General features: G+C 42.3%; 1 protein-coding gene across 2 annotated transcripts; it reads right to left on the bottom strand.

Annotated features, from left to right (window-relative positions):
- Positions 1–345: 345 nt before the first annotated feature.
- On the bottom strand, positions 346–27,841 carry camsap1a (calmodulin regulated spectrin-associated protein 1a). Of its 2 annotated transcripts, XM_042509641.1 has the most exons (20): positions 27,513–27,841; positions 26,837–27,009; positions 17,658–17,920; positions 15,286–15,447; positions 15,131–15,211; positions 12,294–12,326; positions 11,266–11,407; positions 9,082–9,221; positions 8,892–8,988; positions 8,645–8,771; positions 8,434–8,519; positions 7,943–8,024; positions 4,235–6,635; positions 3,659–3,795; positions 3,356–3,564; positions 3,129–3,191; positions 2,790–2,877; positions 2,583–2,704; positions 1,931–2,049; positions 346–1,801 (listed from the first exon to the last, which is right to left on the bottom strand). In XM_042509641.1, exons 2-20 carry the CDS (start codon positions 27,006–27,008, stop codon positions 1,511–1,513), a joined length of 4,815 nt encoding a protein of 1,604 aa, XP_042365575.1. In that variant the 5' UTR covers position 27,009; positions 27,513–27,841; the 3' UTR covers positions 346–1,510. The 2 variants fall into 2 exon arrangements, with proteins under 2 accessions (XP_042365575.1, XP_042365576.1); XM_042509642.1 differs by lacking the exon at positions 3,129–3,191.
- Positions 27,842–27,857: the final 16 nt, after the last annotated feature.

Raw genomic sequence — 27,857 nt, forward strand, 5'->3', positions numbered from 1 at the left:
GTATAATAGTTACACCTGTGCTTTTTTTTGTCCCTGAGATGATTGTGTGTAACAGTGTATAGTAATTTACGTATGTGTTTGAGTGTAATAAGTGTGACCTGAACAGACTTACAGACCTTTCATAAACACTTTAAAAACTTTTTTCCTTCACCACATCAGAAGAGAGAGGGGACATAGAGCAAATGCACACACAAAAATGCACACTGATCATGACACCTTAAGCAAGCACAAACACTTGATCAGAAAACATACCTAGTTGCATTTTATTATATCTCTTCAAAATAAATAAACATACAATATAACACAATGAAATAAGACTCATAACATCTCTGAAAGCCAGTAACGGAATAAACCTCAAAATAGTGCCTGCTTTTTTAGTAAACATAACTTGTACGTAATGTACAAAAAATACTACTCAAAAATGTACAAAATGCAGCAAACAAATATCAAGTATTGTGCAGTTCCCCCCCCCACCCCCTCACATAACGCCAGCTGCTGACAGTCAATCATTACAGAGAAACTACTAGTGTGGAGCGCCAGAAGCTACATTAAAATCACACATCTCACCAGGATCCAGTGAGAGCTTAATGAGCAGCAAACAGCTCAGTGGCGTAGCTCGGATCATTTTGGTTCAGCAGTATGAGCCAGTTAGGGATCTCGGGTGGCTTATACGGATGCTGGAATATAGGTGTGAAGTTATATAATGCACTACTGAAAATGTATAATGCACTGAATCTGAAAAGTGCTTCCTGTTTGGAAAACTAGTACAATTTCCCCTTCTGTAGAAAGTCTTTCTCTTCTGTAACAGCAGCTCCCAAACTAAAAAAAAAAAACGTTTTGTTGCTTTGCTCTGTAGTTCCGTAGTTGCAGTTTTAAAGCATAATCAAAAGAGAACACATTCAGAGCGGGATGCACAAGCAGTGCATTCAGCTCTCTCCTTCCCTAACACAAAGACTCACACACAGCCCCAAACACACTAAATAGAAAACGAGACTGGACATTACCGCTCACTAACATCCATTCCATACTTACAATTTTAAAAAAAAACGTAAGTTCAAAGCTCCCTCTTCATAAAAGCACTGACCAGTAGGAGTTCCTGGTTAATAACTGGGGCTCTGGACATGGAGCCTGGATTAATCACAGCAGTTGGGTATTTTTTTTGCCAAGCTGAAATAGCATGATCAAGTCAATGTCCACCACTTCCTGCTTGTAGTTACACTTGTAAGTAGATTCGGTGGTGTTTGACTCTCCTCTTCACTGCTACATCGGAATCCATAATCAGTAGTGCCTAATTAATGTAGGACGTACCCACAAATTACAAGTGTTACATGCAGAATAAAAAGCTAACAAGACAAAAAGAAACATTCAGTCGGCAGGTGTTTGATATTCTGCCACAGACTGACGTCTAACCCCGCTGTCGAATCATCTCATGATACCATCATCTCAGAGATTATTGGGTCCTGCCCAACAGTACAAAATAGAACAGAAAGTATAATGAGTGTCATCGTTCTCACTTCCTCCGTGCACTCCCCGGTCTCTTGACCTGCCAGAGGTGATTGTGGATGGTCAGTGCATCAACGCTGACCGACACCGACTTGGCAGGGATGACGGTGAACTGCTTGCGGTCTGAGTTGTATTTGTAGAGCTTGTCGATCATCTTCCGGCTGATGAAGCGCGGTCCCGTGCCTGTGAATTTGACGATCTCCTCGGTGTCCGGAGAGTACGAGTAAACGGCGCGGAACTGGCACCCGCCGTCGCGGAAGAGGATGATCAGGTGATTGGACTCGCACTTTTCCAGCTCCTGTGGTCAGTGACACAGATATGAATTGTAATTTGTGAATATGGCAAAAACGGTAAGAAAGAAACGTACTTTACATGTTCACAGTAAATAATGACCATCAATAAATTAATTTCAACTGATCACACCGACCTCCAGAATCACGTTCTTCTGGGTCTCATTAACTTTTCCAGCCAGACAGCAGTGAGCGATGGCGTTGATGATGATTGGCTTGTTGGACTTGGAGCTCGGCTCCTTGAAGAGTTTAGGACCTTTGACAAACAAAACGTCACAAAAAGAATAATAAAGACCGGAGTTCAGGAAGTCATTGCCTCAACAAAGACACAGCCTGGACAAAAACAATTTTAAATAAACGGTCTTAGACTTTTTAATGCGCACAAGACTTGCTTCTCTCAAATTTCAGTGGTAAATTGACGTTAGTGAGCACTTTGCCAAAATAATCCATCCACCTGACAGGCGTGGCATATCAAGATGCTAATGAAACAGTATCATTAGTACACAGGTGTGCCTTGGGATTGTCACAATGAAAGGCCACTTTTTCTGTTGTAAGATCAAACAGGATGGGCCTGTTACAGTGGTGGAGGGATGTCCATGCCATTCTCTCTGACTCGACACTCTTTTAGCTGCTCAAAAGGAGGTAGTAGATATTTTCAACTGCAGCCCAGGAATTTCTCATCTTAACTCCCAAGAAAGTTCAAAAGTTCAAAAGTTCAACGTTAGCCTTGGCTTAAAAACTGTCAATAAACTAAATGAATATGCAGTCTTATTATGCATTTCTGCTCACCATTGTACTCTGTTGAAGTGATGGAAGAGGCTATGGAGCCGTTCTCCCAGTCCCTCTCCATGTTCCTGCTGGACGTCCTGCTCAGCATGGGGAACGACTCCATAGAGCACACAGATCCAGCCCTGGAACACACACGTATAGGTCATTCAAATGACTACAAGGGTACACGAAATGAAAAACAGATTTTTTTCCTCCGCTCTTACACACCTCTGGGACTCTGCCCCTCCAGAGATGACGCTGTCTGCCTCAGTCGCCAAAGAGAGCGTCGATCCTCGATGACTGCAGCTCAGATCAGCTGAAAATGACGGAGGGATTTAGTGCCAGTTGCTCAACAAAACAAAACACTCCTGTTAAAATGTGTATAACAGTTTGCAACCCTGTGATTCAAACAAGACACAGAAGCTGCATAATAGGCAAGACAACAGCTGGAGCTCCCTGGTATAAAATCCATAGCTGACTACTCAGAGGTTTGTCACATAAAGCTGTCTCTAAGGGCTGTGTATGTTTATAGATATGACATCATGCAGAGCAGGTTAGAAGGTTCACCTCCCCCGCAGCCTGCTGCTGAGCCCTGGGCTTTGATCAACATGGACCTCTTCAGAGAATTACCTGTGTAACACACACGAGGACGACAACGGATGTACACAGACTGAAAATGTAAGTGCACACGCGGTCCATCAGCATGGAGACAAAGACACCACTCTAAGTTGATAAATATGAAGACAACATGGAGCACTGGACAAAAATATACGCTGTTAAAAAGCGCTTCTTACGTGTGGTGGATCCTTTGGAGAAGCTGTTGGACTCGTCACGGTGCAGCGATTTCGGCCTGCTCCTGCGGGATTTAGTGCGTGGGCGAGGCTTGACCAGACCTTGCTCTTCCATCAACGCCTGCTGCTTCCTCCGCAGGTACTCCTGCTTAATGAGCTCTCGTCTCGCCTTCTCCTCCTCCTTGCGAATGCGGTCCTCCTCTGCCTTGCGCCTTAAAGTTAAGTAAGGCAGAATTTAACTGAATAACAAAGAGACAATTCATCATCCTCAGCATTTATTTGTGAGTGTAGGAAATGAAAACGTACCTGGTCTCATCACGTTTGAGCTCGCTCTCCACTTCTTGCTGCTGTTTGCGTAGTCTCGCCTCTTGAGCTTTACGTTGCTGTTTGAGGAGGAAGGCGGCACGACGTTTTGCCATTTCATCCTCTGCTTTCTCATCATCCTGGAAGATAAAAAGTTCCTTGATTAGCAGTTCTCCTTCCCATATGTTAATATTCCAAAGAATAACTCCTGGACAGACAGTGAAGGAAATCTGTCCTTCCCAAAGCAATAACCTCGTACACCTCACCTCTGTCTAACAGAGACCGGACAGCTGTAGAGTTTTCTTACAACCTAACTTTGCACATATGAATTTACATATATACTTCTCCCACTCAACCTCACTGCACACTTAAACTAACTTCTACCAATTTGCAAACTTGTTTTTTATGTAAATAATATTTAACATACAGAGTATATTTTAATATCTAGCATTCCATATTTTTTTTAATTTTGTTTATACTGTATTACTGATATTGTGTGATCTAAAGAAATTGTATTGATATATATATTATAATTCTTTCAGAATAAGAATCTGTCCGTTAGACAACCACGACTTTTACCTTAAAGAAGAAACCTAGCACATTCTTCTGCTCGCCCTCCTCTGTAACATCGGCGCCACCGTCCTCCTGTGGACCTTTAAGGTCTGATAGGTCCACCTCAATCAGTTGACCCTTGACCCTGGCACTTTCCTCTCCACCTGCAGCCTCTTTTCCAGAGTCAGCAGCTTTGTTCCCCTCTTGTTCTGCAGCCTGTGAGGGAGATGTGATGTCCACAAAGCACGCACTTCCCTCTTCATCGCTGTGTTGCTCGGGGTCACTGCGGACTCTGAAGGTGGCGTTTCTCTGAATGCTTCTGTCTGGCCTGGAGCTCTCCACAGTACTCCTGTCCTGCGATCCATCAGAATTTTTCCTGCACTCCAGGGACTGAGACTTGACAGAAGCCGTCTTGCTGTTCTCTTTACTCTGTTTTCGCTCTGAGGTTTTGCTGCGTTGGCTGGAGCTGAGCTTGGGAGGACGGCGAGTGGGGGCGGTGTTGCTGCCGCCAATGTCTACGAAGTGAACTGCAAATGATCTGGAGTCTGAGGTAGAGGATTCTGTTGCAGCGTTTGGGGTTGTGTTTGGGATTGTGTTTGGGATTGTGTTTGGGGTTGTGTTTGGGGTTGTGTTTGGGATTGTGTTTGGGGTTGTGTTTGGGGTGGTGTTTGGGGTTGTGTTTGGGGTTGTGCTCGGGCTCGATTCGACCCGTTCTGAAGGTGAGACCACGCTCTTCATCAGCAGGTCTTGCTGTAAAGAAAGCTGCATCATCTGCTGCTGAATGGAACTAATAGCGTCGTTGAGTAGATCTATGGAGTGGGAACACTCGTTCAAGTCCGGCTCGGCACCGTTATCCTGGGACAAGGAGTTTAACTTGTTCCTGCTCATTTGTCCTCCCTCTGTTTGACTTGCTTGCACCTTCAGAGCATCAAGACAGGAGTCATCCTTGCATGACTGGCTCTTCACTTTACTCCTGTCTGCTGGGTCTGAGGACTCCTGGGGGTACTTCAGGGGCAGTGGAAGCGTGTCACACCGTCCTCCGCCCTTCTTCACGATGTTCAAAAATGCAGCTTTGCCTAGCTTTAGTCGCTGCCGTGCTGACAAGGTCTCCATCTTCTTCTTCTGATACTCAATAGCTCGTCTTTGCTCTTCAAGCTGCATGTGAAGTTGCAGCAGCTCTGCAGGCACTACCGAGGGACTCACCACGATACTCTTCCCCAGTACAGAACTGGGCTCCTTCCCTAGCCAGCCAGAGGTGGAGTCACTCCTCAGCTGCCAAGGTGGGCATGGAGCCACCTCAGAGCCATCTGGCGTGGTCTTCTGAGAGCTGCTCGTACTTGAAAATCCCTCCCGGAGGCCAAGTTTAAGGAGCTTTCTCTCTGCAAAGCTGGTCATTTTGACACTAGTGCTTCCCGAAGCGCTGCAGCTGCTCGCCCAAGATATGGTGCTGAGGCAAGGGCTCGAGCGTCCGCTGCCGCCTTCCTTATCGTCCCGCTCACTATCCCTTAAGTCTTCCCTCAGTTTAGCTGACTCACCCTCACCAAATTCACACAGCTCTCCCTCCTCTAAGTATCTCCCCTTTCCTCTCCTCACCAGCTCTCGAGACAACTCCATCTGATCATCCTCCTCATCGTCTTCTTCAAGGTCTGCGATGTCAGAGTCAGAGTCTTGCCCTGCCTCAAGTGTAGTGGAGAAAGGACCGTGGTGGTCTGGTTCTCCTGACATATGAAGGAAAAAGCCTGAAGTCTGCTTCTTCTCAGGGTGAGCGATGCCTGCCGACCCCTCTGTGGGTGGCCTGAGAGAGCTTGCGACTGAGTCTGCCACAGGTATGGGCATAAAGGAGCTTCTGTTTGACTCAGGGGCTTTCCTCTGGGAGGTGTTTGGAACATTAGTGGCTTTCCTTGCAGCTGCTCTACAACGACTCTCGCCACTCTCCTCCTCCTTGTTCATGCTGATGCTCTTCTCTTTGGCTGGCTTAGGGACGGCGGGCATCAAAGGCTCCAGATAGTAGCTGTCTGCAGGGCGGTCGTGTGTAAAGGGACCAATGTCAGGGCGGGGAGAGCGACGAGTATGAGACCCCCTTGAGGTGGAGGTTGCACTCGGGATTTCCAGCTCATCCTGCTCCATGTCACTCCCAAGTCGACGTCGAGAGAATGCAGAAGGGTGGATTACAGCAACTAGTTCCTCCTCTTCTATTTCCTCCTCCTCGTCCTCGATGCGCATATGACTTAACAGGCTTTGACCACTGAGTCTGTGCTGAGCCAGCTGAGGCAGCTGAGGACCTGATCCTAGCATGTGTTTGGGGGTAATGCTCATTATATTAGAGGCCAGGCTGTCTTTGCTGATGGAGCGAGCAAGGCTGATACTGTCTGCGTCGTCCTCCAGGGGACAATGCAGGGCGTAAGGGGGCACCGGCTGGGACAAAGGCCTGGACAGGGACAGAGGTAGAAATAGGATTAGTGTGAGTTGAGTACTTTGAATATAAATAGGAAGGAAACACTTTTGCTTTTGCTTCCAGTTTTTCACAGGTTTAATTTAAAGATCTAAGACTTTTTATGCACTCAAGAGATATTTTTCTTTCAAATTTTGGTAGCGGATTTGTTAAAATCTGTGTTAATGAGCATTTCTTCTTCTTAAGATAATCCATCTACCTGACAGGTGTGGCACATCAAGATGCCAATGAAGCAACATTATTTCTACACAGATGGTGCTTTGAGATGGTCACAATAGAGAACCATTCGAAAAAGTTCAGATTTCACAGCACAACACAATGCCACAAATGTCTTAAGTTGCCCTCCCATATGTTGTTTCTCTGAACTTGGCAGTACATCCAACCACCCTCACAACTGTGGACCACATATAACTACATCAGCTCAAGAACTCCACGTCCAGCGTCTTCACCCACAAGATCATCTCGGACCAGCTACCCCGCAGCTGATGAAATAATTGTTTTCCACAGCGAAATAATATCTGCACAATCAGTCAGAAACCGTTGTAGGGAAGCTCATCTGCATACTCCTCATCTTTACCAGAGTCTTGACCTGATAGCAGTTTGTCTGCATGGGCAATGTTGATATCATCAGGCACTTTGGAGAAGTGTTCTCTTAACACATGAATGCTGTTTTTTTTCTGTACTGGCAGATGGCAGACCATAAGCAGTACATTTGGCAGTACATCCAGCTGGCCTCACAACCGCAGACCACCTGTAAGCATACCAGCTCAGATCCTCTACATCTAGTATCTTCACCTTCAGGATCATCAGAGACCAGCCACCCAGACAACTGATGCAATAATTGTTTTGTACAATCAAAAAATGTCCACACAAAATGTCAGAAACTATTTGTGCGCTTGTCAACAAGGTCCTGACATGATAGCAGTTCATCGTCACCGTCTGCAGTGGGCAGCTGCTCACCTTTGATGGCCTCCTGCACTTTGGAAAAGTGTTCTCTTCATGGATGAATCTAGATGTAAACTGTATTTGGCATATATCACGAGTCTACTAATGCAGATTTTAACAAATTTGCAACAGAAATTTGAGAGAGATGTCTTAAGTGTGCAAAGAAAAAGTCTTAGATCTTTAACTTAAACGTGTGAAGACTAGGAAAAAAACAAGTATTCTGTTCAGTGTAAAGTGGATCATGGAGCAACAATGGCATGCTATATACTTTATGTATACCTGCTGATACAATGAACAATCCATGCAGTAACTGTGAAGGTTACAATCACACTGCTCACCTTGCCCTCCTCTCTGGCCACGCCAGAATTGAGCCCTGATGCTGGACATCACGTGTAAGAGAGTTGGACCTGTTTCTCAGCTCTGTACAAAGAAAAGATGATCCATGTCACAATAAGAGCTCCGCAGACACGCAATATTAACTGTGGATGACTTTAGTAATCTAGTCGGGGAATTAATTATTTAGCAAAAAATATAAAACTGACTCCAAAAGTTCTGATATAAAAGTGTATGATTTTGAAATGTTACAACACTAAATACTACAGCGATGCGTCAATTAACAACTTATCAGATATCTTGTTTTTTTTTTTTTTAATAGAAGTGGACGATCCAAATAGGACAGACCTAACTTCCTACATTTCACCTTAAAAAAACAGTCGGACTGCGCTTCCTCCTCTATCTTTACCCTTGCTTGTCTGTATTTGCAGAACTCTGTTTGTGACCTGAGACAGCAAACTGCACCGCAACATGAGTAAATATTGTTTAATATTACCTGAAGTGCTCTCCTCCGCCACTTTTTGTTGTCTCTGTCTCAGGGGCAATAACGAGTGAGATGGGCTTAATGAGCTTGGTTTAGCGCTGTACGGAAAAACAGAGAGGCCTTACTCAGTACTGATTTAAAAAAAGCTACAGTACATAAGTCAGTAAACCTGTGAAATTCTGTACTATGTTACTTAAAAAAAAAAACAGTTCGAGGATAATACCTGACGTCCGGGCTCGGAGGCGTGGTCAATATGTCAGCAGAGTTTGATGATGTCAGGAAACTACGCTTGGTGACGTTGGAGATGGATATATGGGAGCGTGAACTCTTAGGCTGAAGCAGCAATCTCACTACAGAAATGTTCAAAGGTGAAATCAGAACCATTAGAAAAGATCGAAAAGATAGTTTAAAAAAGCAACTCGCAGATCATTAAATGACAAACAAATACATAGATGCAGAAAGTGTTATACCATCTCTGATTTCATGAAGGTCCCTGGGCTGTACAAAGTCTGGTTTCACAGTTTCAAACCACCAGAAGAGTTCAGCGATGAAGACCATCACGTTATTCTGGAAGACACAGTGTCCAAGTTCAAGGTCAATGGAAAGACATGATGATGTTGTTGAAGAGAATTATTCTCTGTTTTGAAGTGTTTGGCTTACCTTTAGTACTGGTGGAGAATACAGTATGTCCTCTGGCTTTAGATAGAAGCATTTGTTTAGGTATTCATTAGAAAACTCTTGTAGTAGCTGGATGTTGTAAACACTGTCTGCTATGGAGGGGACCTCCTTCAGACAGATATCTGCAGACAGAACAGAACAAAAATGGGCAGTGAACAAAAGACTCAGAGCCTACTCTCCATTCTTTTCCCTTGCCCTGTGCAATCACTGCTATGGCTTTCAGCTGACATGCAAAATAGGTGCTTACTCCCAGGGAGGTTAGTCGCCCAATATAAGCTTCCAAACATACAAGCAGAGGGCTATTGCACAAAACCTAGACAGTGGACTAAGCCAGGATTTTCCAGTTATCCATGCTGAATTTAGCTGTGACTCGGTTGCATTAGAGCAGAGTCACTTCAGTTACCATGGAGTTTTATTCTGTGCAGGTAGCCTGCTCCTGACCAGCCAACAGCCGGTCTTGTTTAATCCTGGAGCCTTATTTGTTTTGTTCATTTTTATTAGCCGGCATTAACATAGACTTCCACTCTGTAATTCATTAAAGTAGGCCTGTTGTTATCATTTCCGTTGTGAAGTTAAAGGTAATGTGCACACTGAGGGAGATTTAAAACTAGGGCCAAACAATTAAAAGTCGGCACTCCTGTCCACAGCACCCCCTGTCCTCCTGATCTTGTTACTCTCAGACGTTCAATGAATATGTAACATATATCTGTGGGTTATTACTGCAATTGTTGAGATGATTAGAAATGGCTAATGAAGCTGCAAAGGTAATTTCAGTGAAGTCAGTGATGAGGCTCTCGCCCTCCCACAGATGGTCTGTGTGGCGTTGTGGATGAGTGCAGTGGAGGAGGATGAAAGCATCTGCTAAATACTTGTTACCTTTATGAGAGTTAGTAATTAGCCTTCATGGTATATTTAATTAATTATTGATTTCCACTGCTAACTTTTAAGGCGAAGTGTCAAACTGATTTGTAGAGATAACAAGTATCTCCTTGTGTGGTAATGTTGACATGTCAGTGCAGATGAAGTTAAAGGAAATGAGAAATGAGTAGAAGTTTTGATCTAAAAGGACAAAGATCGCATGAAAGGACACCCGAACCCGAGATCCGTGGTCAAAAGACACTGAGGTTAGCCATTATACTACACTTCCAACAAACTTTCTCAAATCACTTGTGTATTTCTCTCCTTACTTACGCATTTAGTCAGTCTGCTTCTATATGTAAAGCTTTTTCTCTGTTTGATTATAGCATCCGTATTTCCTTTTTTGCACATCATATGCTTTACCTAATACATTTCCATGAGAAGCTGCTGCTCACCTGCAGAAAAACTCTGCTGCATGCATTTTTCTCCATGTCTGCATCATGACGATCTGTGGTCGACACATGTGGTGTGTGGTGGACAGTTGCGAACTCGCATTTATCCACAGTACTCACAACTGGCTTGACAAAGTTGCACCTTCTCATCCAGGTTTAGCAAACGAGCAACGGATTAAGCCAGGAGTCACTGATGAGACTAGTTCAAGCCTCGCTTTTTAAGTTATCCTGGATTTCTAAGTTCTACTTATGTGCAATACCCCCCTGAGCTTATACTTTCACTTGCAAACAAACAAACAAAGACTTCTCTGCATAGATATACTGGCTCCCTCTGTGATCACGCTTGCAATCGTGAATTATATTGACCATTTGTTCACTCCAGTGTGAGAGAATATGGACTGTGAATCACATGACCTCATTGACTAAACCACTGATTAAACCTGTGTTTCATAAAGTTTGATTTCATTTTCTAATTTATTATTATGCTGGGATGTATCCTCTGTTTAGCACACAAATATACTATTAAAATACCATCTACCACACTATCTGTGGTTTTGCCTTTTCGCCAGTCACTTTCTAACCTGTCTGGTGTCCTCCAGGTGTCCACACTCATTCAGTCAGTAGTCTCAGGCTAATGCAGTACACAGTAATTACTAGGAGGTAGATAAAGACATTTTTGAACTTATTTCTTATGACAAGAGACCTTAAAGGAATATGTCTGACATTTTTTGGGAGATACACGATATGAGAGTGGTATTAATCTACACATCTAACCCTCTGCAAGAAAGCAAGTAACCAGCAACTACAGTGTATTACAACTTTGTTCAGCAGATCTAGCAGCGCAGTGTTACTGTACCTTCCAGTCTGATGAGTTCTGGGCAGTAGAAGTGCACCACAGCCAGCAGAGCCGTGCCGTCACACACATCCTTCAACAGGTCGTCCAGCAGAGGAAAGTGTTGAGCTGTCCGACCTGACAGGTGATCTCTTCGGTAACGCACCTACATGGCAAGAGAGGGCACAGGCTTAAGTGCATAAATACATGGCACCTGAACATAGTCACTTGTCAAACACAGCATTTCCCACTCTGTAAATTATTCTGTAGCTCCCTTCAAAACCTAAGCTATGAAGTTGATATCTAAACTAGCATCCAGTAGTCTTTATTTATCAGATTAAACTAGGTGGAACAATCTTTTAGAACAGCACCTTGTGCATCTGAATGCTTACTGTGTATTATGTGCTGTGTACCCCTAATGACTTAACTAAGACTAAAATGGAATTTGTTGTTGGTGCATGTGATAAACTGTTGAAAAAAGGGAGTGAAACAGGGAAAAAGAAAAGCTGAGGATGAACTAAAGAAAAGAGTCAATGGTGGGTACGTTACCACACGAGAGAACTCCACAGGCTCCAATAAGCAGCTGGTCAGAGCATGCAATATATCAGGCTGGTGAGGCAAGAAAGATATGTTTGGGAGGGAGTTAATGAAATGAGCAAACCATGACGGGATAAGTGGACTTCAGACAGGTTGCTTTATGGCAACAGTGAGTTAGAACTGTCTGATAGTTCACTGTGAAAGGTGCAGTGGTGTGTAGAGGTTTTGGTGGAGGAAAGGTGAACAATGTGAAGGCTCGGCTGAAAGAATTTCTAGAAGGTTTCATGCAAAGTAAAAGCAAATGAGCAATGATAAGGAGTGTAGAGCTTGTTGTTTCTTCCTTTGCCACCAGGGGGCACTCTGGCATCTTTTTTTACTGTGTTTTCATTAGCTATTATTTTCTTGGTTTGGCTTCATTTTTTGCTGTCTGATCTGACACCGACACCGACACACACACACACGCCTCATACAGACAAAGACACATTCACACAGGAGATGCTAGTGGTTGCACTTACAGGTACAAGCTTCCAGTACCATTTGGAGGGAGACTAGTATCCAAGAGGCAGGAAGGGGAGGAAAGTTTGGGGAGACACAAACAGGAAGAGCAGCAGACAAGTCAAGGGTCAAATGCAGTGACAAGGAATCAGATTATCCCGTTACCATGGAGACAGATCTGATCTTAAAGACAACTGGAAAGGGTTAGGCAGAAATGAGGAAAAGGACCAGAGGCGTTTGTGCGTATTGCAATTAGAAGTTCAATGAGTACACTAATGCAGTGCTACAGAAGCAGCCCAACAAGACACTGTGCTGACACTTGTCTTTTAACAACACGCCTGTTCTGAATGATTGACCGGAACCAAGATGAGTCAACAAAGAGCAGAGGCTGTCAAACTGTGAAGCGTGTCTCCCCAGAGAGGCGTTTGAGAGTTGACGGGGAGCGGAACAGTCATAAATCGGTCAAATATGAACAAACAGACATTATAATTAGCGTGACTTACACTTCCCAAGGATATCATTATCTCCAATCTCCATCATAAATAAATGTCCAGAAATCATAGCCAAAAGATGCTTCTAATAACGCAGGCCAGATGCATAAACAATGTGTACACACAAAAAATGGGTACCCCTTTTCCCACACATAAAGTGGTATTTATAAGGAAAGAATTTGTGCACCTCACACATTCGTACACACAGTTTTAGCTGAGATACCTGCAAGTGGTATAATAAAGAGGATATTAAATATAAACTGAGAATTGGATAACATTGTTTGCTATTCCCTTGACTGTGTTATTATTATTTTTGCAGGCTTCATAGCATTCTCTAAAATGTCAATCAAAGGCACATTCATTAAATTAATTCTAAATTATTTATGAGTGATGCATGTCATCATTTATCAAGGCTTCACAATAAGATGCTGAAGTGTCTAGCAGCTACCCTGGAGACCAGACGTAGATCCATCAATGTCCTACCTCCTCCACTATTCGATCCTGCACTTAGAAGAGAGTTTGTCCACTAAGGTGCAAAGCAAATCAATGCCTGTACAGTAAAACCACACACCAGCCAGCTGGGAGGGGCATGAGACTAGAAATTACTGGCAGATCTGGATCAGTGGCTCTGCTTCCCATCTGAGACTGCCTCTATTAACCTCAGACCAAACCTTGTGCCTGGTCCTCTTCACTGCGCCTTGTCTGCATCATTGAGCTCACTGTGCCCTGGGAGGATCTTTAAGTACCCTGACCTGGCAGCCATAGTTGAGCAATGCAGCTGGAAAGTGGAAGTTTGATGAAGTTGGCTGCAAAGGGCTTTGAGCGCAAGTCAACTACCCGGCTGCTTCAGTACATGGCCATCAAAGCCCTCTTCAGCATTGCCCAACAGGCAAGCTGGTGGCCCTGGATTAAGACGAGAGACATCACATGGGCCCAAGAATAACACCAACAACTGCAGGGATAGAGGGAGTAAAAACAGAAGGGGTGCACCTGGGATGCCAGATGCTGATTAGTAAGTGTTGTGGGCCTATCCATGACACCAGTGAAGGATTGTTTCCAAACTGATGTCCCCAATAAAGCTTTTACCCCCCCTCAAATCAAGTTTTCTCCTCTAGTTTCTCCTCTCTTCTCCCCTTTATTCCCTCATAAATGAGGGAGTAGGGAAGGGTTGAGTATATAGCCCAGTCCAGGAGGAGAGAGTTCAGTCTGAACAGAAATGCCTCCTTGGCTCGACTTTTCTTATGCTATTTATTACTTTACTGTCTATCTATGCTCTTTTCTACCCAATGGCTCTGACACTGAAACCCTGAGATAACACTATCACTCCTACACAGTCTCAAATTTGTGCAACAAGGGATTGTTTCATCCAGTCCTAAGCTAAACTGACCATTTTTATTTACATTCATCTCCTTGTTAGTAACTGTTTAATGTTATCTTGTAAAGCATTTTGTAAAGTCAGTTTGAACATGAACACTATGAATAAATCATCGATCATCATCAAAATCATCCGTCTGAAGTCTGATGACAATGATGACTGACATTCCTCTGTGATGATGGTTAGCAGAAATGCAATGAATAATTGACACCGTTGGAGAACCTCAGCTTTATATGTCTGTCCAGCCTTTTGCGTACACCCAGTTTTAGCAAAAAATCTGAGTTTTATGCATCTGGCCCCAGAACTTCAACATGTTTTTAAGTTCCCTTCAGTATAAAAGTAATCAAGTGATAGTAAGCTGTACATCTTTGGGTACATTTTGAACAGGAGTTGCTAATTGCTAATTCAACATACTTTTAATAGTTAGAAAAACAGGCAAAAGCTATACAAATTGCTCAAGTTGCAGTCCATAATTTACTAATTGAGTCTATGGCAAAATTTTACTTCCTGTTTATATCCCTTAAACCACCGAAACTAGCTCAACAGCTCAATACAGGTAAAATTAATATTATCCTCATGTTTATTTCTTACACTCTCCGCTATCCAGTTATATACTTTCCCTCAGATGAAAACCTGTTGACATAAAGGTAAAAAGGTGGGGTTGTTGAGGGTTGTCTACATTTTGTCTGGGAAAAAGGTGTTTATGTTTAAATCTGTGATCAGAAGGTGATGTGAGGCGGTCATCAGATCACACTGCAAGCAACATCCAATGACTAAACCTTCACACCTGAAGCATCCAGTCAATGCATCCAGTGAGGAAAGGATGCACATCCCAGCCAGACAGAAAATAAACAAAGGCAACAGAATCACTAAAGAACAACACTATTCAACAGAGAGGGAGCTTTTTTTCTGAAGCAGTGACAGAAAGTGACAAAGTGACAAAGAGAGTGTGAGACAAGGGAGTAAAACAAAGAGAGAAACAAGCTGTTACCTTCTGGTGACTGGGCGACTCCAGAAAGTGTTGCTTCATTTTTAGCTCTTTTTCCATGATTTCCCTCATCTTTATGTTCACCTGCAGCGACAAAGATGTTGAAGGTCAACGGAGATAGAAAAACGCACAAAAGCACACGTATGTCTGCTTCTTACCTTGTTGATCCAAAAGACCATGGCGTCTTCCAGGTCAAAAGGCAGCTCCTTGGAGGCACTGATGTTTGAAAAGCGCTTGACACTGGACACCACCTTCTCTACACTGATCATCTCCAGTATATAGGCCATCATCAGGGCATCAATCAGGTGGACGTGGGAATTCTGGAGGAAAATTGATTTTGCTGGTTATATTACATTATTGTACTGCATTATTAATAGTAGTGCATGAGTGTGCTTTTCTGTTGATTCCAAAATCCCAAAAGGTAAGAGATGCTCCATCACTGAGTTGCCATGGAAACAAGGAAGAACTTCTTGACTGAAACGTGCAGAGTTTGAACAGCAAAATCCTTATCAGCCCACACGTGAGACAATCACTACTGTATGCCAGTATTACATGGCTCACTTTGTGTGTATATTTGTGTGCGTGTGTGTGTTGCTGGAAGCCAGTACATGGATTTCTTTTTTACTGAAAAAGGTCAATTCATTCCACATTTCAACTTAGGGCTGGGTGACATGGAAAAAAAAGTCAAATATCAAGATCATTTTTAACCAATTACATTGAAATCAATATTTCAACAGAATTATAGCATTGACTATTGGCTCTTTCACAAAATACGTTAACAATAACATTTTTTTAATCATCAGTAATGTGAATATTAGAGCTGTAACAATTTGTACATGCATGCTGAATTGCTGCAGTACAGGAGTCATGGTAAAGTGCATGCAGCCACACAGAGAATAAACAGTATGCAGATTGATGCCAATACAAAGTTCTCAAGTTTGAGTTTCACCCAGATACCATTAGCAGTAAGTCCCCTCTCAGCTACAACAGCCATGGAGAGAAGATTGTGTTTAAGGAGAGGGCGGTGTGTCAGCGTTGCTTCACCATAGTAGGGTATGTAAATAGAAACACATCTAACATGCTAACGCATATTTGATGGCAATATCCAGATGTGCCAATCAACACAATGATAAATGTTTGGGTGCTCTGTATGATCAAATAGGCCAAGGTAGAAGTAATCGGAGCATTCTCCTAATGCACAAATTTCATTTTTCATTATTCTTTGTATTTTCCTATTTTGATTTGAACAGAATAAGAGATGCTTCTCAGTTGTATAGCTTGCTGTGATCTGTTGCCTTTTGGCAAAGTGTTCACTATGCACACAGTGTAATACAGAAATGTTTATAATGTTCCTTATTTTCATAATGACAATAGTTTACCAGTGTTGCCAGTGGGCAAAATGCAACTTCAGTCCCCAGCAAGAGGACTGTGTCTGTCTTTCACATGTGCACTACTGTCTGTTTAAAGTAAATGAAAAGACATATCCTTATGCATTTGGGGTTTTTGCGCTGTATCAAACTTACACCAAACCATGACTCTTAAACCTGAACGAAACCATGATTTACCGCTACACCCTTTGTGGACCGGATATAAAGGCAAATAACAGAAAAGATAGAACAGTTGGTAAGTTCATATAATTACATCACTTCCCTATAAAGCAGCCTTAAAAAACTGAAAAAGACAATGCTTATGATATCAACATTTCCAAAATCTAATACAATATTTAGTCTCATTTCACAGTGTATCCATATAATATTGCTAAACTGTCCAGCCATATTTCAACTCATTGTCAAAATATCTATGACCAGCACTGAAGGTTTCAAAGTCTTATCAATGTCTCTACTTCTATGAAGCCAAGAGCAAAGATTACTTCCATATACAGACATATTAACTACTGCTTCTCAGCCAGCTTGTTGCCTTTTGTTTTTACACCTGTGGAAAAATACTAAAACCTCCGATGGGTGGGCTCATATTAAAATTTTTTAAAAAAATGTAAAAAGCTGAGCATTTGGTTCACTTTACTTCATGAATATTTTAGTTACACACCCTAAGACCTGAAAAAACACTCACATCCACTGGTGCATTATTTATTCCAATACTCTTGGCTCATATTCGGCTCTGGAAAGCAAAGTCGCATAAGCTTTGTGCCAGATGGCAAGTGTGGGTTGCCAGATCACAAGGTTATACGACAGCAGAGAATGTACCCTAATTTACATAAAAGTAAATATGTTCTGACTTACAAGTCTTGAAGCAGTATTAACTGTTTGTTTTGGCCACTTAGGGGCAGTGAAACAAGCTATTAAGATGTGTTATTACACATCCACAAGAGATGGAGCAATATTAGCATTCATTTTTTGAGTGTCAGATCATCTGATGGATGTAATTCCAATATTCACTATCTTTTTAGCTCTGTTTTACTCTCCTAACTCTTGGGGGAAATATGTGGCTCTTTAGCTGCTAACTTCTGATTTTCCTGTATCAGCAAGAGTTATTTTTAGTTTTTAACAAGGCGTAAGGCTAAACTACCCACCATCTTGATGGGAGTGGAGTTAAGGTCCAGATCCGAGACAGGTGTGTTGTCCGTCTCCAGGACGTAGATGCCTTTCCTGGACAGGGCCTGGATGACAGACTGGTGGCTTTGGAGTGAAGCGGCCTGCTCAGCGTGCAGAATGAGCCCACACACCCGGCAGTAAAGCTCTCCAGACAGCAGCAGGCGGATGATGGGGGGCTTGATATGTTCCTGCTCATACTGGTCAGTATAGAAGGGGTCCCGCAGGTCTGCAGGGATGTGATCTGGAGAGAATCACAAGCATGCATGTATTAACAAATTAGGATAATGTGGGGTTAGCCAGTGTTTTTTTATACCTATCAAAGTTGTATTAAGTCACAAATTCCACCATGTATCCACACCTAAACAATTTTTGTACACACACACACACACACACACACACACACACACACACACACGCACACACACACACGCACACACACACACGTGTCCACCAATGCCTCACCATGTTACGTAACAGAGAATCTCCCAGGACACAGCCTTTCAAGGTATTAGACTGTCTAAGAAGAAGCCAGTGCAAGAGCAGCGCATTGGGACAAAGTCAATGGTTAAACAAGATGCCAGGTAGCGAACCCAAAGACCCATAGGTGGACCAGAGGCTTTAAGCCAATGAGCTAACAGGACTTAGTGGTGATACTTAAGCTGACAGTGTTGTCCCAGCCATCAGAGTGTTTTCCTGCTCGTGGACACAGACGTGGGGCAGCTATTTTTATATGCCTTGGACATGTTAATCCAGAGTTAAGGCCCCAAGCACTCACGAAATTTAGCTTCTGGCACTTTCTGGGTAGATTTAGGCAGGAATAAACAGGGAGAGTGTTGTCTGATAGAGTCAGCAGCTGCTATGGTAATATATAAAATGGGGACAAAAGAAAAAAAACAGGTGAGAAATTGGAATTAACATTGGATTTGGGAATATTTTACCAAATTAATAAGTAATATTACTGGACTATTTTGAAGAAAGATACCTCCTTTAAAAGAAGATTTTTCTTACTTTACAAACTAGGTCTTGCTTTAGTAGTTTTGTCCATTATAACAGTCAGTATTGATGGCATTTTACCATCCAGATAAATTGTAGAGATACAGTATAAGGACATGTCCGCTCCAGTCAACATACCTCAAAGGAGTGGTCTAATTTTTTGGGAAATATTCTCTTTCTTACAAAGAGTTGAAAAAAGAAAAAGGTCCATACCAGCCCCATGTCTTTACACTAAGAACGAAGCTACAGCCAGCAGCCAATAAACGTGCAAGAAACAGCCACAAATTGTCATATTTACACTTTTTTCCAAGTAAACAAAAAGATATGTAACATGGTTGAAAGTGCTGTATGTAGTTTTGAAGAAAGATGGGTAATTGTTCAGTCTCATTCTCTGGTCTTCAAATACCGACACTTTAGGCTGGTAGTTGGATCGAACTACAATGCCAAAGCTTAGATATTTGACAACCAGGATTGGAAATTAAGTTTTTTGTCCACCTGCCACTGTTGCTGCTGGATTCAAAAATCTATCAGCCACTCAGTAGATGACCATTGCTTTACTGGCTGATGAGTTTAGCGAATCTAGCAGTCACTTGCATATTTTACCAGCATTTGGCTAGTGGCATGTGCTAATTTCCAACACTGTTGACAACCTAGGAATGAGACTCAGCAATCAACTATCTTTCTCCAGAGCTACATACAGCAACTTTAACTGATCAGCTTTAAAGGTGCTAGTAGGTGGATTTTTTAACCTCTGCTCAGAGTCAGGCTGGGTGTTTTCCCTAGCTTCCAGTCTTTATGCTATGCTAGGCTAACTGTCTGTTGAATGTTGCTTCCTTGTTAAAGCACAGACACGAAAGTGGTATCAGTCCCAGCACTTGGCCAGCCACATTAGCAGTGAGGCTTGTAAACATCCATTAGATTGTGCTGAGCTACTTTCTGGCTCAACTTTGACCTAACTGTAATTGTACACATACTGGAGCTGACTCAAAATGCTTAGAAGCTTTGATCATTGGCATGTTACTCTACATCAAAATCAGTATTAGAATGACTGAAAGTTGTCAGTAACAGCTCAGCTATCTTGCAAAGTATTCCTTTTTCTACCTGTTTTGGCTAATGTCACTACAACTTGCGTTCTAACAAAGTGGCTAACTGTCACATTGTTTTAAATGCATCGACTTAGGTACTCGTCTTTCGTCTTTACCAGTCCCCCAACTCACTTTTCCTCCCAAACACTGACATTAAATGGAACTCAATTGAACATACGTTGGGACGGCCCTAGCACAGTCTTGTAATGCATGATTGTCACTCTGTATACATTCATCACTGATTTCACAAACAAAAAAGTACTGAAGAAAAACTAGGCCCAATGGTAATGACATGCTTACTGACCGTATAACTGCTGGTGTCACTGTTATAACGCTGTGTCCATTACTAGTCTCAAGATCTCAGTAATGACACTCATAGATAAAACTGTATCTTAAATAATAAGAATCAAGACCAAAAATAAGATATAGGCTTATTTTTTTAAAAAAAGGATAAATTACACTTGTGATTCTTAACATTCAACCACTTAAGAACAACATCTTTTCCCATTTAGCTTAGAGGCCAGCTGACTGAGATGAACAGACAAAATAAGACATTCATCAGTGGAAAAAAACACACACACAGACACACACACACACACAGATCAGAGCCACAGGACACTGAGAAAACCTGAGCTGTCTTTCACAACAGACTGCTTGCTTGGCACAGCGTACCTACAGTATCCGTCTCACTCTGTGTTACTGTCGCGCAGCCATATGTGCATGACAATCCCAGATCATGTCAGAAAATGCTCATTATACATCGCTCCATGTCTGTCTTCGATGGTCTCATTTGTTTTTCTCTCAACAAAAGCTAAATGCGCACATCTTCCTCCAGCAGATTTCCAAACACGTTTCTCTTTACAATGCCACTTCCTCAGCCTCAGCTGTCCCAGAATGCCCCCTTGTCCTCCATGGTTGCCATGGAGATGGAGATGGGGAATGCCAACATGGCTGAAGGTGGGGGCTGGGTTGCTGTTTCATCCCTTCACTGAGGCCTGCTCATTGACTCGTTTTATGGTCCCTGACATGTGGATGTGTGACTGAGTGGCGTGGAGAATTATAGGGGGAGGAGAGAGCTCGTCTCTTAATCCTAGCTGCTAATACTCCTTAGATATTTATCATCCACCTGATCCAAGCCCACCCTGATGTGCTTGTGCGTGTGCGGGGGAAATCAAGAGGAGTGGAGGCAGGGAAGTCCTTTGTTCCTATTCTTTCAGGTCAGATTGATGAGCAGAGATGTTGCTGACAGTCAAGGAAGAGCTGTCAGACTCTGGGCTCTGCAGAGGAAAGCCACAACTATTCTCTACAATAAGGCGGCTTAATGGAGAATCCTCCTGAAGACAGTGTGTTGGGTAAACACAGCCTTTAAGCCGATGCACCCTGTGGGCACACTAAGTCTGACGTTGCAGAAAAAAGTTTGAAAAGCTGTATATGCAGCCAATCTGCCAAGTCATTAAGAAAAACAGAGCTCGTACTTTTGATGTGCTGCACTTTGTTATTTCACGAATGCTTTATAACCACTGACTCTTACTGTGAAGAACACCTTTTCATACATTTTCTACATATTGTTACACTCATCAGTGTTTGATCGCAGCCAACATTTGTATGTGGGGCCCATGTAGGTAGTAAGTGGCTGAATAATGGGCCCTATATTTATGGTTTACACAAGTGGACCCCAGATAACATGCCCATTTTGGGTCCATACCCACTTTGTACCCAGGTAACCCTAGCATAACCCATGTGTCATCTTATATGGGGCCCACTTGGGTTAAACCACCCATGTGGGCAACTGCCACTGGCCAATTATAAAACCTGTGGACAATCCCATATAGGGCCCATTTTCAGCCCATCTACTACCCTCATGGGCCCCACAAACCAATGGCTGGGATTTAATTACACTGATGCAGGCCATTACTGTATGAAATTCTCTGATATTTTTAATACTCTCAAATATTTAAGTGTTGGCTATCAATATGCAGTAAAAAAACAAATAAATATTGCATTTATTTTGGAGTGTGCTGCAGCTTTCTGAAGAACTGGCTAATCACAGTCTGATAAATATAAGAAATAAATAAAGATAAATATTGAACTAGTCATCGTAGATGTGATTATATAAAAAGTTGTGTTTGCAAACAGAAATATTTAAGAAAATATGTCAGATTTCATCTAAACTTTACACACAAATTATCAGTGTTTTGTGTTTTTCAATAAAATAAATTTCCTTGTTTTCTGGTTATAACATTTAGAAAGATTTCAGTTTCTCCAAAGGCCATTAATAAAACTGTTGCGAGTCTAAACAAACAGGCTGTGTTGGACAAAGACACAAGCCTTCAGGTCCAATCCCATTAAACACTTAAACATGTGACTGTGACTAGCTGTGCTGACTTTCACACGAGCACACACAACACAGCACACCAACACACTGCTCCCAGCACTGCTGTGTTGGTTGGTTTGCACTCTAATCTAATAACAGTGCTTTGGCTCCTCTGACCTCCACAGTGACTATCAATGAGCTGGGAATGTATCACAGAAAACAAACACAGATCAACAACACTGTGCATCAATAGGATACAGTGTTTCAGAATAGGAGCACACTACTAATATGTAGTGACTACATACAACTGGTTTTGGGCTGCTTATTGTAGATCATTTTAAAATTATAGGAGTAATGCATTCTAAAGCTTTTTAAGTAATTATAACATGCAGTTGTGGAGGTGAGGTGTCAGTGGGCTTTTGCCTAAATGCTACCATAATCACTAGTACAATATGTTGCCAACAACAGATGATGTATAATATATTCATGAGCTTTATTAAGTTTGCTGTCTTGGAGCATCATAGCCTGTAAATCAAAACAAATCTCACTTAAGCCTAAATCACATATCAGCTTTGGCATGGCATCATAGTGATGAATGGTAACACTGAATGCATGATTAGTCAGTATGACATGAGACAGCAAAATCGAAACAGAAAGTTGAGGGGCATCTCAGAGGTGCCAGGATGCACCAGTCTGCTGCAGATGATCAGTATCAGGTATCAAAAAATGCAGCTTCTTTGTTATTTATATTACAAATCCAGTGTTTTTTCAATCGGTTACATCCATTCAGTCATCAGTGTGCAAAACTACATGTACAGTACCACCTCTCTTTAATAAGACTGTAAAACTTAAGACGACTGTCAAACCATAATAATGTTAGTACTGTCCATTCTGTGTGGAAGACAGTTAAGATAGTGTAGATAGTGCAAGAAACCAGTCTCTTGCTGAAAAGGGCTTTTAAGTGTCCATGGTACACTGTGACGTAAGGAACAGCCAATCAGATTAAGGGAAGTAGGAAGCTTTACGGGGTGGATGGTAATGGTTTGGTGTTTATTATGGGCATCTGATCTCTGCCCAGTTGGGTAACAGAGAGGTAAAGCTTTAACCAGTAAGACAGAGCTTTCCAACACTGCTGCCAACAAGCATAAAAATACCACTTGACATCACCAACCACCCAAACACTGTTGCAGACCTAGACACCCCCCTCATGGCACTCTGTGACGGCAGTGGCCCTCCCAACAGGACAACGCACCATGCCGCACTGTACAAATTGCTCAGGAATGGCCCAAGGAAGGTGATAAAGAGCTCCAGGGGTTGAGAAGGCCTCCTAATTTACCAGATTCCAATGTAAATGAGCATTCTTGGGACATACTGGTACCCCATCTCACAACCCACAGGACTCAAATGATCAGCTGACAAAACCCGTGCCAGACACTACAGAGCGCTCCCAGAGGTCCTGTGCCCATGCCTTGACAGCCTAATTTAAAGAGGCCCCACCGTGGGCTCAGGGTACCTCTGAGGTATCGGTACGTCCCACAAACGCTTGATCAGATTGGGATCTAGGGACTAGATCCCAATCTAAGGCTAAGTTGACACCTTGAATTGTTTGTCAGATTTGTTGGGTCATTGCTGAGCAGTTTTGTGGTGTAGCATGGTGAATTGTCCTGCTGTGGGGAGCCACTGCCATCAAGAGCCTCATTTACACTGCCTGTTCAATCCGGGAATATCACACTGTTATGCCGCCTTGCTGTTCTGTATATAACGTCCAAATGCAGAAAGGGGGGATGGAGTGGTCTCACCTCTGAGCCGGCAACAAACAAAGTAACAGTGTATAAAATGTAAAACTGAAAAGACGTGACCATGGGTGGGGTGGAGTGATGTTTTGATTACATATTATGTAGGTACCTACACCGCAGGAGATTTAAAAAGCAGCTTTTAGCAACTAGCATCTAATTCAAAAAAGAACAGCAGTCGTAAATGTCTGCAAAATGGGAAAAAAATGACATTCGGGAGCTCCTTACACATAACGAGCAGAGGATGAGATCAGCTGCCATAAAACAAAGACAGTAAATAGTTGTGACTGACATGTTATGCCTTTGTTAGTGTTAAGTACTGAAGATGTGCATATTATATGTCACAGTAAAGGCAGATGCGGCTGCGTTACGTGTCAAACCTGTTTTGATTGCGGGATGCTGCAATGCGGTGTATAATCACACACTGGAGTGGAATGATGCTGTCGGTGTTTGGTTCTGTGTAAAAATGCAAGGGCGATATAGAGAAGGGACTTCAATGCTGCTCTATAGCGCGATCTCTGTGTAAACGTGGCTAAGAAGTGTCATAGCCATGAGGGGGGATACTTGGCCTGCAACTGTGTTTGAGTGGGTGGAGTGAGTCAAGTGGCATCAGCCTATATCCCAAGGTTTCCCAGCAGAACATTGCATTGTAGCAAGATGATTAATGTCATTCACTTCACTCACCCGTGGTTCTAACTTTGTGGTTGATCTGTGTAGTTAAGCTGTTGTTAAACGCAATACCTATGACTTCAGTTTACCAAGAATTTTCATTTCAGAAAGTTTTCTTCAAAAGTTCAAAAGGTCATCTGGGGGGGAGTAAAGTGTTCCTTTGATGTCATCCTCCCCGATAAACTATTCACATCACCACACATTACAAGCTTTACATTTTGGGGATTTGTTCCCCACTCAGAGTCGATTTACTGAGTCATCTTCCGCAGAACAGGAGACAGCACTGCCAGGCAGGAAACACTTAAACTACTGTATGTCTGGCTTATGAAAGGCATATGATGACGGTGAGTTTTCCTTTACTCAATGACTGTCTCTGTGTCTCCTTCCAAATGCCTTATTGTCATACCGATAACAAAATCACAGAGACTACTGAGCTTGCAGGAACAGCACAACTGACCTCTATCTCACTCTCCCTGGAGAGCAATCGGTGAGCGACACAAAAACCCACATTCAACGAGTAATTTCTAGACCTTTACTTACAGCCCGGCCATGTAGAGCAATCATTTTTAATGTTTTAGTACACCTCGTCAGAGCTGGCAAGGCCACTGACCCGTGTATAAAAGACTTTGGCTGATCGTGAGATGTCGGCTTTAGTCTTCCATCACTATGGTCTGGACTGTTTCTATGCCGCTGTTTCTTTCTCAGGACTTCTGTTTACATTTTTGATGGTGAAAGAACCAACAAAACAATGACAATCTGAATGACACTCAATAACTTTGTGACAACTTATAAATCTATCACTGTAAATGGGAACATTGCCAACACAATTGAAACAAGATTTACTAAGTGGGAGTTGGAGATGTAGATAAATGTATTCATATTTTTTGGACCAAATACTGACATAAACCATATAATAAAGTATTTCTGAATCCCTTTATGCACAGTTGCAGTTAATGCATGTGACTGCATTATCTATGGCAATTTATTTAATAGATTACTGTAGAGTTTTAGTATGGAGGTGGGCCATAAAACAATGAGCACTTCATACATTTTTGGAAAATAGACACATTTTTATGAAAGAGTAGCAGATGCACAATTTCACACAGCAAATGGCATAATTTTAATGAGTGCAAATATTGTGAGAGAAGTCATCTTACTAAATTAATCTCTACATGAGATGTGTAAAGTTATGGTAGCTTACTGCCTCAGCTGAGCAATTTCCTGAGGTAAACTCAGGATAGGCTGTTAGTATATTAGCTATTTAGTGCTCTGCTTTAACATTGCTATTATGATTATTTTCCACATCACTTAATCTGCTTATTAATTTCTCTATTGATTGATATGATTTTGGTCTATAAAATGAAAAAAATCCAATCACAATTTCCTAAAACCCAATATGACCTCAGCAAATGTCTTGCTTTGTCCAACAAACAGTCCAAAACCCAAATGCATTCAGTGTTCTATCACATAAGACATCGTAAAGCAGAAAATCCTCACATTTGACAAACTTATTCAGGGTAATGTCTGCCATAGTTGAGAAGTGACTCAAAAGGAGAAATTGTTTAACAAAATAGTTGTTGATCAGTTTTCTGTCAATTGCCTAATCATTAAATGACAAAATATTTTAGCTCAGGAGATCGTATAACCGCAACAACCTTGTCTGATTCCAGCCAGGGACTTTTGTTGCGTGTCACAACACCCATCCTCTCTCCATGTTAACAGTTTGCATGTCAACTGTAAAATTTTTACTAACAGCAAAATGCTATACATATGATTGACAATTTTTTAAATCTTCTTTTGCACCATTGTTGTCAGTGCATGACTGAATTATGTGCTGTATTTTTTTTATTGACTTTCAGTATAGCAGCTAATACCACAAATACTGCAATATAACAGCCAGGCTCTTTGTCAAAGATATACACATATGTATAAATATATGCTGTTGAAAATGCTGTTGTAATGTTGTCCTTGGCTTATAAAGGTGTGTAAAGACAGCATGCCAGAGAAGGAGCTGTTGTAATTGTTCAGGCTCACTTAACAGGATTTGCATCCAGCAAACTGTTCATACAACTACAGCATGTGGTCTATATTACATAATTATCATACAGGCTATAGCATGTGCAGCTGCTGATATCTTTATGGAGATATACATACAGCAAATGAACCACTCTTGGGGCTAAACAAAGGTCAAAAGAAAAACAAACAAAAGATTTTTGCTCCAATAAATAAATAAATCCACAGCATAATTACTAAAATGATTCAAACTCTCAAAAGTAAGAGATTTAAGATAAGAGAGATCTTACCTATACCATAAGCTTTGGCAAACAACCAGCGGAGATTTGCGTCTATTTTGGCTCTTGCAGAATCGTAGAGCTCCAGCGGTACGACCTGCGCCTCCATGCCCCCTCCACCTGCATCATCTGCTGCCGCTCTCCTCCAGGTGCTGTCCCTGCCAGCACTCACCTCCACATCCATCCTGCTCGGAGAAGAAGCACAAACATGATTTCCAGTGCAGCTTATTGCATTACATCATCGATATGAGGAACAACAAGCAGGGCCTGGACTCACTGACAGCACCTGCTCTCATGATGATGATGATGATGCTACTACACACCTGCTGGTAATCAACGTGTCACTAATGTCAGTATGTCAGTATGAATTGTACGCCATGACCATACATATTTAACACCGTTTATTTACAAATTGTTTCAGCTGAGGGTGTGTTAGTCAAAGAAAAGCAGCACCTTTTGACATAAATAACAGCTGCTGTATTTATTAGCAACCACAAATGAAACACATATTTTAACATATTTGACGGCTGCTGTCAGTCATTTTGAAGCTAGCTTCAGGCTGGACAAAGGTGACAAATAAATGACCCGACACCAACCTAGCACGAGAGAGTTCACACTATTAACGTTAGCTAGGTTAGCTAACTAAACTGCGCGGACGCACACAACATTTAAGCTGACAAAGACTCACCTCTAAGAGTGCATTGGTTCCTCTCCACAGCTTTATGTTTGAGATATGTTGTTAAAACGCCGACATGCTGGCCTGGCTTCAGCTAGCGGTGAAATAACAAGGAGGACTCCTCCCTGCCCTCAGACACAAATCTCCGGCCTCTCAGGATAAAGCTGCGGCTGGCCGCTGATGCTCGTTAATCCAATAATAAAAAATCTGATTGGCAACCATCCGGAAGTCTGTTTTCGAGGAAATTATTAATGTCCGAAAGCCGGTTGTTTCATATTGAGGCTGTCATTGCTTCTGAGGGAGGACGAGCTGGTGTAACGGGTGTAACGGTGTCCGGGCAGCCCTGTTGTAGGAGCC

Source organism: Plectropomus leopardus, chromosome 20 (genome assembly GCF_008729295.1).
Source record: "Plectropomus leopardus isolate mb chromosome 20, YSFRI_Pleo_2.0, whole genome shotgun sequence".
Classification (NCBI taxonomy): domain Eukaryota; kingdom Metazoa; phylum Chordata; class Actinopteri; order Perciformes; family Serranidae; genus Plectropomus; species Plectropomus leopardus.

Bases quoted from the DNA above. Each gene is read 5' to 3' on its own strand.
- camsap1a (XM_042509641.1), bottom strand. From the start codon at position 27,008: ATGGATGTGGAGGTGAGTGCTGGCAGGGACAGCACCTGGAGGAGAGCG. The intron at 9,222-11,265 runs GTACAGTAACAC...TTCTGTCTGCAG, and splicing joins AGAACTCATCAGACTGGAAG to ATATCTGTCTGAAGGAGGTC. The intron at 8,772-8,891 runs GTATAACACTTT...ACATTTCTGTAG, and splicing joins CCTTCATGAAATCAGAGATG to TGAGATTGCTGCTTCAGCCT.